Consider the following 12,948-nt stretch of genomic DNA (forward strand, 5'->3'; position numbering starts at 1 on the left):
CTAGGGACTACAAGGAGAAGGGAAAGTCAAAGTGGGGAAGCAGCCTACCTCAACATGCAGGTGTAATTGCCCGTGTCATTGAGGAGGGTGGGCCGGAACCAGAGCGCATCTTTCTCCTTACTGATGCGATTCTCTGGGAGGCGGAAGTTGATGGGCTCCTCCAGGTCACGGTCTTGCCTGGTCCAGTACCAGATGAGGGTCAGGCCTGAGGAATGGGCCGTGCTGTAGTTGTACTTCAGGAAGTGCTCAAAGAGGGGGCACTTGATGCGAGCTGGCTCATCTTCAAACACTTGGATTTGTCGCATGGTATCTAGTCCCCAGTCATCACAGCGTTCTGGAAGAAGCAAGAGGAAAAGGCAGATGAGCCATTTCAGGGAACGCTGTCTTCCTGACACTGGCCTGGCTGCTTCTAGGCGCCTCTTTCTCTAGTCATCTTTAACAATCTCCCTCAGATAAATATACATTATAAGCATCCTCAGTGAGAAGGAATTATGCCTTTCTGTTTCTTTATCATTTTGTGTTGTATCTTTTGGTGACAGCTATCTGTGTCTTGGTACTGGGGGATCCTTCAGGGACTAGAGGCTGATTCTCTTTAAAAAAAGATATGGCTTCATGAAATTATAGAGATAGAAAGATCTTGAAGTATCTCAATAGAGAGACGACTACTGGTTTTCGTCAGGTCTCCTGTTTGTGGGACCAGACTTGTATTTTTTCAGAAGAAATATAAAGCAAGCCACAAACTCAATGTAAGATACCCACCTACCACATTAAGAAGGCAAAGATGAATTAATGGAAACATTACATTTTGCTAACTGATAAATTCATTAAGCACAAAAACATTATTGATATTTTATATATTTACATGCTGTATGGCAATTCTTTAAAATTCCATGTATTTTACAGGAATATTTGAGGTACACTGTGATACACCCCAACCTGGGCTGTCCATGCACATCAAGGGATGACCACACTGTGCAAACAGAGTGGCAGAACTTAGGGAGAAAATATCTGCTAGTGTTTCACTGATAGGAAATGAAAAGAAGTGATACTGGCTTTTACAACTTATTTTATAATGAAAAGTAATCACTGATGTACTCATGAAAAAAAGGCAAAATGATTAATTTTATTTTCCTAAGAGTTACATCAGAATGGTACAATACAGAAAGGATTCCGGGGTGATAAGGGTCCTGTGAGAACCAGCCACACTACTAGACAACAGTCTTATTTATTCTTTGTACTCCTAATAGTCGTGTATAAATATATACATAATATATAGGTACATAAGTATATAACCTACACATATATGATATCATATGTACAAATATAAAAGGCATTCAAAATTTAAACATAGTATAAGCTTCCTTACATCCCAACTTATACCTAAAAATTTCCATTTTATTTATAATAAATGGAAACCAGGTTTTTTATCATATTATAACTAGTCGTATTTGAAAATAAAATGGTAACCAAGAGTATAAAAGACCTTGTGGTAGTTTGCATGGAATATTTGGTCCCCAGTTGGTATAACTACCTGAGAAGGATCAGCAGGAGGAGGTGTGTCACTGGCGGCAAGCTTTGAGGTTTCAAAAGCCTCCTAACACTCCCAGCTTACTCTCTGCTTCCTGAGTTGACTTATTTTCTCTGCCAACATGAACTCTGAGTCTTTGAAACCACAGCTCAATTAAATGCTTCCTCTTAAAAGTTGCCTTGGTCAGGGTGCTTTAGAAATAGAAACTGAAAAGCAACAAAGACAGACCTGTACAATGAAAATTCTAAAGTGATACCTAAGGAAACCCATGGATCAAAAGGCAGATGCAGGAAGATCGGGGAGTTTGAGGCCAGCTTGGTCTACAAAGAAAGATATGGTCCAGCCAGAGCTATGATGCAAGATTCTGTCTCAAAAGGAAATCCAGGAACACATACTAAAAGATGGAAATACCTCCCTCATTCATTTATCCAAAGAATCAACATTATGACAATTTAGAGGGTCTATTCAGTATCTATCAAAATCCCCGTGATGCTCTTCACAGAAATAGAAACAAATCATTTGCAAACGCGATTTGGATGCAAAAGAAACCCTAGATGTCCACAGAAAATCTGAACAAAAGAATAAAGCTGGAGGTATCACCACACGTGGTTTCAAGTGATACTACAGAGTTATTGTGGGGGGGGGTGGGAACTGGCACAAAAACAGACACATTTTATTGATATACATACATACATACACACACACACACACACACACACACACACACACACACACACACATCAACAAAGGAGATACAAGGCCACACAATCAGTACTACCTGGCTTTTGACAAAGATTCTAAAAATACACACCAGAAAAGAAAGATGTCGTCTTCCACAAATGGTGGCAGGATAACTGAATATCAATGTGGAGAAGAATGAAACTAATTGCTCCTCCTTTATCCTTCACAATCAATTCCAGAGAACCTCACTGTAAACCCTGACACAGGTCTGTATAACAAAGGAAACTGCTGACTGAGTGGAGCGGCACCCCTCGGAATGGGAATGGGCGGAGACGATTGGCATCAACACTCCCCACAGAAAGTCAGTGTCTAGAATATACAAAGAACCCCAAAAAGTGAAGTGCCAAGAGCAGAACCAGCTCAAGCAAAAGTGCGCTAGGGAACTGATAAAAGATGTTCTTCAACAAAGAAATACAAATAGCTAATAAATGCTTTCAGAAGATGATCAACATCATCAAGCACATATACATTACTTTCAGATTCTGTCTCACCAAGTTAGGATGACTGTCATCACCAAAACAAATGACACCAAATGCTGGTGAGGACGTGAGGAAAGGGAAAGCCTTATGTACTATTGGTGTGAGCATAAACCGATCACAAAAATCAGTGTGAATGTTTCTCAAGAAGCTACACATAGGACCACTATATGCCCCAGCTACACCCATCTTGGTCTTACATCCAAAGGATTCTATATCTTATTATAGAGATAACTGCTTCTCCATGTTCACTGATTCTCTATTCATAATATCTATGAAATGGAATCAGCCTAGGTGTCCATTAACTGATGAAGAAATATGTAAAATGGAATAGATAAAGAAGCTATGCCCCCAATGTATGCATATGTATGTATGTGTATGTATATATATATGCATATATACACATATATACATACACACAGATATATGTATATTCCTGATTAGATTGTAGGAATGTTCCAAAGCAAAGAATTCATGCCATGTTCTGTAAGCCTACTTGGCCAAAATCCTATGGCTGGAGATGTCATAGGCCTTAGTGTAGGATGACTTACTATTGTTGTTCTACAAAACTGTCTTCTAACTATTTGGGTTTACATCAAATATATGTATATAAACATGTATATATGTATACATATGTATATACATATATACACATAAACATATGTGTATATATGTATATATGTGTATATATATTCAGTGGAATATATAAAGAAAAGTTAAATTATGCAGAAAAATGGATGGAACCAGAAAGCATTATACTAAGTGAGGTAATCCAGGCTTAGAAAGACAAATTCCACACATACTCTCTCACAAGTGAATCCGAGCTTTCAATTTGTGTGTTCTGTGTTTAATTTGAAGTATTTGCAGAGTCTGTAAGCTGTAAATGATCCATGAGAGGCAGGGAGTGAAGAGGCCGTGGGGAAGGAGAGGACAGTAGCATACATGTGATGGCAAAGTGGGGGAAGAATACTGAGAGTTTAAGGAGTGGGATCAGAGCAATGGTGAGAAAAGTAGGTCAGGTGTAGATTACTCACAACTAACAAGGTTAGAAAAGAATTTATAGAAATCCAGTACTTTGTTAGATAATTAAAAGCATGACTTAATAAAAACAACAAAAAAAGAAAGAGTTTCAGCAGAGGTCCTCTACATGGGTGAATAAGTTTTCCTCCAGAAGCAATGTTAGTAATATACCACTCAGTGCCTGGTGTGTGATAGCTTCCTACAAGGTATTGATCAAGGAGACCCCAGAGGCCTTCTAATTAACATAGGCTATTGATACTGGCCTTGGCTGCCCACTATAACTAAATAATATGAAACTATTGCTGAAAATATCATAGTTTGTTTCCAGAACACACAGATCCAGCTGGACCTCACTAGGAAACTTCTCTATGCTGGCTAGCTCTTACAGTGTTGGGATGTGCTATATAGGCCACTGGAGGAGAAAAATCAATGATCAGTGTTCTTATTCAGTGGTAGACTTTGCCTGATATATTACTCATCTGCCCAACAAGATGTATCCATTCATAAAAGAGTGGCATGCATGTGATGAGGGCACCCAACTGCTTCTTGATTAGATTGTAGGCATGTTCCACAGCAAAAAATTCATGCCATGTTCTGTAAGCCGGCTTGGCCAAAATCCCATGGCTGGGGATGTCAGAGACCTTGGTGGAGGATGACTTACTGTTGTTGCTCTACAAAATTGTCTAAGAATTTGGGTTTATATCAATAAACTAGTGCTGCTTTCAACTTGGTCAGAGAAGCGTGTTTTTTATTTTCGCATTGGGCAGTAGTCTTAATGCTCAAAGTGCTGAGAAGAGCAACTATTGGGTGTTCAGATTTATCAGAAATCTTCCGATAACCAGTACTCAGAGAACAGAAGAGGAAAAGGGGCTGAGAATGTCAGAGAGCGCCTCCAAACGCTGTCATCTGGACTCGACTTGGTTGCTGCTCTCAGGAACTCGGGAACATTAGCAGTGGTGACCCACACAAGATGTACACAAGATCAAGCTAGTCAACGTTCCAGCGTAAACTGGAGAAGGGCTCAAGAAGGCTCACCTGTAGGTGAGGAGCTATAGGCAGTTGTTGGCTGCTAGGGGAGGATCTTCTTCAAGGGTGTGGTCGCTGGTAGGTTGTCCACACACCAGAGATTGCCGATACCCATATACATTTGATCATCACTCATTAGACTCAGGGGGTTAGAAAAAAAGAGGACATGAAAGTGGAATGGGGACATGTTGAGAGGCTTCCAGAGTGCTAGGAGGCAGGAGAAAGGGGTGGAAATGATCAAGATATATTGCATACATGAAAAAAATCACCAAAATATTAACTAAATAAAAATACTATCACTTTCCTTTTAGTGTTTTTACACATCTCACTTTTAACCACAAGTAATGGAATGACTCAGCATGTAAAGATACGAAAGCTGGAATTACATAAGTAAGTGTTTTTATTCTTGAATGATGTTTTAATAATTCCTTGAGACTTTCATATAATGCCTTTTGATCATATTCATCCTCCTCCAGAATATTCCCAGGTCCTCCCCTACCTCACTATCCACCCAACCTCAGAGTTTCTCTATCCCTTTCTCTCTCTAACCATATTTGTTTTTCTTCTTCAAGTTGTATGAATTATAATTTCCTCACATTAATTGAATATTACTATTTCATAGCAATTAAAATATGTTTTCATTATGACATCTGCCTGTACAATTTGTTCAAAGTGTGAAAAATATTTTTCTTCTGGAATGATAAATTAGGATTATGATATATATATATATATATATATCATTTGAATAATACATATCAATTTTATAAATGATTGTTAAATATAAATTTTTATTGAACTCATGTGGTTTGTTAAAAAGATTTTATTTATGTTTAGTATATATGTGAGAGTATTTTGCTTGTGTGTATAAGCATGCAACATATATGAGTGTGCTGTCCTCAGAGGACAGAAGAGGACATTGGATTTGTTGGCTCTGCAGCTATAGAAAGCTGTGAGTGTGGGTGCTGGGATCTGAACCTGGGTCCCCTGTAAGAGCTGGATGATCTCAGCAGCCCTCTTTGATATGCCTTTATGTTTATCTATCTTAGCATAAAAACTATTTCTAATCACCATTTAACAACTCTTGTAGTAGTCCCCAAACCCAGTCTGTATGCCTTTTCTACTCTGCATTGTCGCCCTCAGCAATGGGAAGCTACGATTCTTTCGGTTGGGAACAAGGTTTTCATCCCCTTGAATCTATCTGGCCTAACACAGAGATTTACATGGCAGATACAATGCAGCCAAAGACCTTACAAGTCGCAAGCTCTGTGTTTTCTTGAGATCATCTAGTTACTATAAGAATAAGTCTGGTTCAACTCAGAGTTGAAATGAGCAACAATTTGTGTACACACAGGCCACATTCAATAGGACAGCATCTTGGCCAAAGCCCAAACTTACGACTGCGCAGAACCAGCCTAGAGTACCTGTCCTAGCCAATCTACAGACTCGTGAGGACAGAACAGCCACACGTGTCACAGTTAAAGTGAAGCCTTGTCATTAAAGTTCAGGGTTATTCTACAACCTGTCCACAGCAGTAACTGACATAACTGTGTCAGTAACTATTTTGCTTTTCACAGAATCCAAAAATTGCATCTTTCTATCACACACAAAAAATGAAAATACGTGACTTCTAAATAATTCTTGAGGAAATTAGATAGAGTACTTTCCAAGACTCAATAATCAGTGATTTTTTTTGATGCTCTTTCATTAACTTTGCTTTTTGTATGCAACTTCAGAGAGAACTGAGCAGTTCAAAGGCAGCTTACGTCAATATGCATTTGTGATAACTGTATAATACTTTTTATAAAATATGTAACCACACTCATTAACTAAATTCCCATTGCTGCTGTGGAATTTCAGAATAAGTCCATTTATTTACAGAAAGCTACAGCAGCTTTTCTGATAAATGTACCAGTTTTAGTGTGTGATCCCAATTTCATTGCTTTCTCAAGCTCCACTAAAAGAAAAATATTTTTCCAAGACATGATCCAAAGTAACAACAAGAATAAGAGAAATGACTATGTCAATATTGAAATGACACAGGCTAAGGCATTTAGCAGATTTCAAGATACGAACCTTAATCCAGCAAGGAAATGTGGGAAAACAAACTGAGCTGCAGCTCTGAATCTGTTAGTACCAACACAAAGCATCATCAGTGCGGCTCGCCCTACATACCCGAGGCTCCTCCTCACATACGACAGACATTTCAAGGAAGAAAAGGCATGTGACTTACTTAGGCCAATATACAAAGGCCACTTGTAGGGGGGATTTTAATGGTTAGGGTGTGTTTCATCAAGCTCTCCTCTGTCTTGTGAAATAAGGACCCTTGTTTAGGTCCCTCCGTGTAATGGGGCAGAATGCAGCAGGTTGTTTAACTCACAGAGATTGACACATGCCTATGGCCAATGCCACCAATATATTCTAACCTGGATGATGGATCAGATACTCCAAACACTAAAGAGATGGAAGAGTGTTAAAATAAAAAGGATTAGAAGAAAACTATCAATAAAGTTTATAGCCTGTGTTCCATTCCCATTTTTTCTCCCTGAGCAGGGGTCAACACACAATCCCAAGGTAAGGGCATCCAGACTCTGTTGTTGTTGTTGTTTTAAAAACAAAAACAAAAACAGCGTATGTACTATGTAGCTCTGGCTGGCCTGGAACTTGCTGTATAGACCAGAGAGCACCTAGCCTCTGCTCCGTAGCACTGAAATTAAAGGCAAATCCATCATCACGGCCTTCGGACATTCAGACTTTTGCAGCCACTTGCAAGCAGGAGAAGGAAAGAATCTTCAGTGAGTGAACAAATATTTGAACTCGGGGCTCCTGAGTTCACTGTAGAGCCGCATCACCTTAAGGAGAGCTCCAAAGCTAAACCTTAGGTTCACATTCAGAATTTCTAAGCAGCTTCTTAAATACAGCTATACAAGGCAGGAAGATTCCGAGAAAATTGCTACAGAATTATACTTCTCAGTGACCCAAAGTAAAGGGATTTGGGGGAAAACTAAGATTATTCAAGGAAAAAAATTTGTAAAGGTATTGCTGATTCTTATCTTCTGAGAGGCGAGGAGCCAGCTACATTCTTGCAGAACAAGATCCTGTAACAAAGATGTTCAGAAAGACAAGGACTAAGTAGAGTCCAAGTGTGGCTGCAAATGTAAGACTGTAATGGGTGGTTTGCTTGGGAGTTAGAATTGAAGTTTTCCCAAAAGGTAAAGTAAAAAGAAGAGCATATAGGAAGTACACGTGGAAATCAGAAAGCCAGTCCAGGAAGTGCAGCATCTCATTCCACAAAAGGAAAGAAATTAAAGAGGAAAAAAAAATCCCTTTCAATTAAATAACTCAAAGGAAAAAGGCCCAGAGTAGGAATACAGAGCGTTCTGGTGAAAAAAGGCCCCCATGATTATGCCCATTACATCCCACTACAGGCAGTGAAAATAGATACATTCCAGTAAGGTGTTTTGAAAACATTGAAAGAGATGATTCTACAGGCTACAAAGGAGTACGAATGACAAAAATTGCACACTGAAATAATGTCAGAACAAAAATGCGGGAGAAGGCTCAAAAGCAAACCTAAAGACTGGAAGACAAATAATAGGGATATGGAAAGAAAAAAAATGATTTCCAGGCTTGACTTTAACCCTAATGGAACAATGTAATGTTAAGATCATATTTGAAGACACGTAACACTCACTCATGTTGTTTCCTTGGTTCTCTTTTAGAAAGCCTCAGGGGTACACATGTCATGACAATGAAAAAATAATAATAAAAAGGAAAGCACCGGATCAGGAACAGGGGATTCAATTTAAGTGAACAAAGAAACAATCCACAGTGTGACTGCAAAGACCTCGGCTTGGGATAGAGCCCTGGGGCTGAGTTCAGTGACGAGTTCAGAGAGGCACAACTCAGGGAGTGGAAGTCAACAATCAGGGGAAATCCTCGAGCATCTGATAGATCACTGTAAGAGAATATGCAGAAAAGCAATGAAGAAAGTAAGAAAATGGCTGTGAAAAGACAATCTGGAGAACGTGGAAAATACAAGTAATAAGTTCAAGAACTAGAAGAGTAGCCTAACAGTAGTTTATTGAAATGTAAGATGATATTACTCAAATGGTTGTGGACTCAACGAAATGTGCAGCAGCACTGGGTAGTGAGGAGGAGGCAGGAAAACCTGGGAAGACAGGAAGTGATAAAAGATGATTTTCATTTATTATTGTAGAGGATTTAAGCATGATTTTATTTTGATTCCAATCGGAGGTTGGGGAACAGACTTGTGAGAGATCGGATGATGTTTAGCCACTAGAAGATGAATCACCTTGTGCGGGAGCTTGGTTGTTGCCAGCTGAAACACATCTTAGTACAGATTCTGAGAGGATATATATATATCCCAAAACATATATATATATATGTGTGTGTGTGTGTGTGTGTGTGTGTGTGTGTGTATACATACACATATATATACATACAGACATATATATACATATATTCACACACACACATATATATATATCCATGTATATATATATATATATATATATATATATATATATATACACACACACACATATATATATATAAACAGAAGGCGGGGTTTTTTGGGGTCTTGGTATTGTTTGGCTGTTCATCACTCCACTTCAAGACACTCCTGAGGGGACCACACCAGAGAATGCTTCAGGGCTCTGGTTGCAGTTGCTCTTCCTGGTTCCAGCAGCAACTTTGGTTGAACTGCTGGTCTGCTGAAACTCTGCCAACTCTGCCAGGGGAATTGCTCCCAGGAACTGAGTCCAAAAAGGTCTGCTTCTCCTGTTCCAATTAACCTCTTTTCTCTCCTATCTAGGGTAGGTGGGTTGGAAGGAATGTATAAGTATTAAAAAACCTCAAATAAAGTAGGTTTGGAAAAGGTTGAAGCCTATATATTATCATAAATATAAAAATATAAAGGAGTGTCATAAAACGTGTTACAATAGTTGACTTAAAATACTTGTAAATTTTTCTACAGGATAATTGAGAAATGTAGAAAAAAGGAAAGAAGGAGGAAGGATAGAAGGAAAGAAGGAAGGAAAAGGGTGGGAGGGAGGCATAGGGGGAAAGAACATGCTATCCAATACAACTGACAACGCTGTTCCCTATGTTAAGTTATCTTAAGGCACATACTTTCTTTTAGAAGATTTCTTCACTTTATGTCTTAATTCCAAAAATTGTGTTACTGTGAACGCATGTGACCATCAGTTCACTCTTTAATTATAAAGCACATACTTGAAAAAAAGGGGGACAGAAGGTTTGAACATCTGACGGAGGCCCCAAATTCACCACTGTTAAGACTGTTGTCTGGATGAGTTTAGGTAGCACAGCCTTACGCTTCCTATAGTCAGTCTCTACTGCTGCTCTCGGAGGAAGCTCCACCAAAGCCCTGTTTTCATCACAAGTAGACGGTGGTAAAGCAAGACTCGTAGATTAAAACTACCATTCCAATTCTGACAGGGTGGTCAGGCCAGTTTCTATACAGGTTGTATGCTTGCAAATTAAAAGAATTTATTGACAGACAAAGCAATTAAAAGTTTTATTTAGAAGAGTAGGTGAAAATACACGAGGCGAGCGACTCTAATGAGTTTTAACTGCTGCACTGAGAAAGGCTAAGGTGTTTCTTTAATTGTGCGGTCTCTTTCATAATAATAAGTGGTGGTAATCATCTTAAAGTCATTGATGCATGCATGTCGTATTAGGAATTTTGTAATTGTATTGCCAGTAGTGAGGTGACTATAGAGGCATGGGTTGTTTAGATCTTTGGGGCCATAGACAATTTTAGTTTTAAGTATTTGTTATAATGCCACATCCCTGAGAGAAGGCTAGACAGTGGTCACCTGCTGGGGGTATGGGGAGACTACACATGTTCAGGAGTGTCATGCATGGCTTTGAATGCCTCAAAGAGTATTCCTGAGATTAGAGTTCTCAGCTTCTAATGGAATATATATATTATCCTATCAAGGCCAAGTGGTTATCATGGAAGAGGGAGCAGAAAGCATCTAAGAGCCAGAAGTAGTGGGAGTTATTGTTAATTGGTAGCTACTAGGAGAGGGAGAGTTAGTTTTCATTGAAGGTATGATTAATCATGCTCCTGTAGATGGCCACAAACTTGAGACTATATGGTCAGCACAAGTTGGACTCAATGGATTTTTATAAAAGAAAAAAAAAAAGAGAACACAAAGTTGATGGGCAGATGATTTGGGATTAGTTGGGGGGAGAGGAGTTAATATGATCAAAATACAATGATCAAAATACAATGTATGGAATTCTCAAAGAATTAGCTTAATACATTTTTGACTGAAGTATATGTGATTTATTTTTAAAAAGGACAAGACATAACTATACCTGGTTAGGTGTCTCCTTTGGATTATGTTTCATATGAGTAAGACTGTAAAGTGAACCAGACTCCTTGCCTATGGGGACTGAGAATATTACATATCATATCAGTATTCATGCACATTAACCAAAAAAATGCTATTATTATTGAGATTTTCCTTTGGGATATGTACCCATTTGAAATTTACTCTGTGAATTTGTAAGTTTCTCTAGCTGTTACCTGAGGCTATGTTTTCAGGGCATTTTTAAAATCATTCAGTGAACAAATAAAAGTAAAGTCTATGGCAACAGGCTGCAATATTGTGTAATTCCAAAATTAATTATGTGATTCTCTCCAGGCACTGGCCGTACACACGACAGGGAAAGGCTGTTATGTAAATAGAGTCGTTTCTGATACTAGCAAGGGAAACAGATCAAATTACTGGTATGGTACAGTGACCTGCGTTTTTTATTTTCCCCCTGTCTACACAGTTAACTCCACAGTAGAAGTCCTGTTTAAATTGGCCCTTCAAATTGAGGGGGACACAAAGTCATCACTGCTCTCAGCCAAAGGGTTTCTTAAGGCTGAGCCTGGGTGACATGCAGGAGTAATGGAAAAGCTGCGCAAAGCCAAGTCACTGGAAAATCCAGCCCACGCTCCTGACAGCAATTAGCATTTATATAGCAGGGTATACATTTTAACTAATTAATCTCACAACACCCTCTTGGGCCTCATGCCCATTCCCACATTACATGCCAGGAAATGGAGACAGAGAGATTCACAGGCTTCCCTTTGCCTGAGTGGTAGCACAAATAAAAAACTGCCTGAACGTAGATCTGGGACGCTTGCTCCAAATCTATGCACACGCAGTCAAAGCAGGATATTTCCCACAGGAATGCTGTTCATATATTTGTATTTATTAAATATTTATTGAGAACCTGCTGTGGCACTGAGCTGACTGTTGAGGCACATAAGAATGTAGGAGGTTCAGATGCAGAAAAGCAAGAACAAAGATCTGCATTGTGGAAGGCCTACAGGAGAATTACTTTCCACAGTGAGTTATTTTCCATGTAAAATCCACTTCTGCTATGACATATAAAATGCTTCCTTTCATCTCAGTTTCTGTACACATAACTTACCTATAGGGCAACACACTTAAGGAGCAGCATATAATGTGTGTATAGACATATACATACATACACACACACACACACACACACACACACACACACACACACACATATATATATATAATCTTTTTGATGTAATGAACTTAAAGAGACCTTTCTTTTTAACAGAACTTTTCCTTTTAATAGACCTTTCTTTTAATAGACCTTTCAGCCCATGTTGTGGCCTTCTGTGGTGGAGGAGGAATCTTCAACTCTTAGAAACCAGAAACAAAACAAAACAAAACAAAACAAAACAAAACAAAACAAAACAAAAAAACAGAAAGGACCAGGGCAGAGTTCCAATACCCTCTCCATTCCCCTCAGGAACCTAAATTCCTCTCACTAGGCTCCACCCCTTAAAAGCTCCAGAGTGCCCTAGCATCACTGGCTGGGAGCTAAGCTTTCAAGGCAGGAGACTTTGGAGAATATGCAAGATGCAAACTATAGCAATCTATTAGCTTACTGTACGTGACAAATCTGAATTGGTGGTAGCTTATAATGAAGTTACTGCTCTTGGGGTGTTTTTGTTTGCGCTTGGTTTTGTTTTTGAGACAGGGTTTCTCTGTGTAGCCTTGGCTATCCTAGACTCACTTTGAAGACCAGAGATCTGCCCGCCTATGCTTCCCCCAGTGCTGGGATTACTTCTCTTAA

At 39.0% G+C, this 12,948-nt stretch overlaps 1 protein-coding gene across 5 annotated transcripts in view; it reads right to left on the bottom strand.

The window, feature by feature from the left end:
• IL1RAP (interleukin 1 receptor accessory protein) overlaps positions 1-12,948 on the bottom strand; it is a 142,981-nt gene that overhangs the window by 52,461 nt on the left and 77,572 nt on the right. For all 5 annotated transcript variants that reach the window (XR_014783386.1, XR_014783387.1, XR_014783388.1 and 2 more), the window contains exon 3: positions 49-334. Coding sequence is in view for 2 of the 5 variants with exons in the window: in XM_084802531.1 (XP_084658657.1) it covers positions 49-334 (286 nt within the window). In the remaining 3 variants the exon portion in view is untranslated. The remainder of the gene's footprint in view (positions 1-48; positions 335-12,948) is intronic.

This window comes from Acomys minous (assembly GCF_964271855.1).
Source record: "Acomys minous genome assembly, chromosome: 11".
Lineage (NCBI taxonomy): Eukaryota > Metazoa > Chordata > Mammalia > Rodentia > Muridae > Acomys > Acomys minous.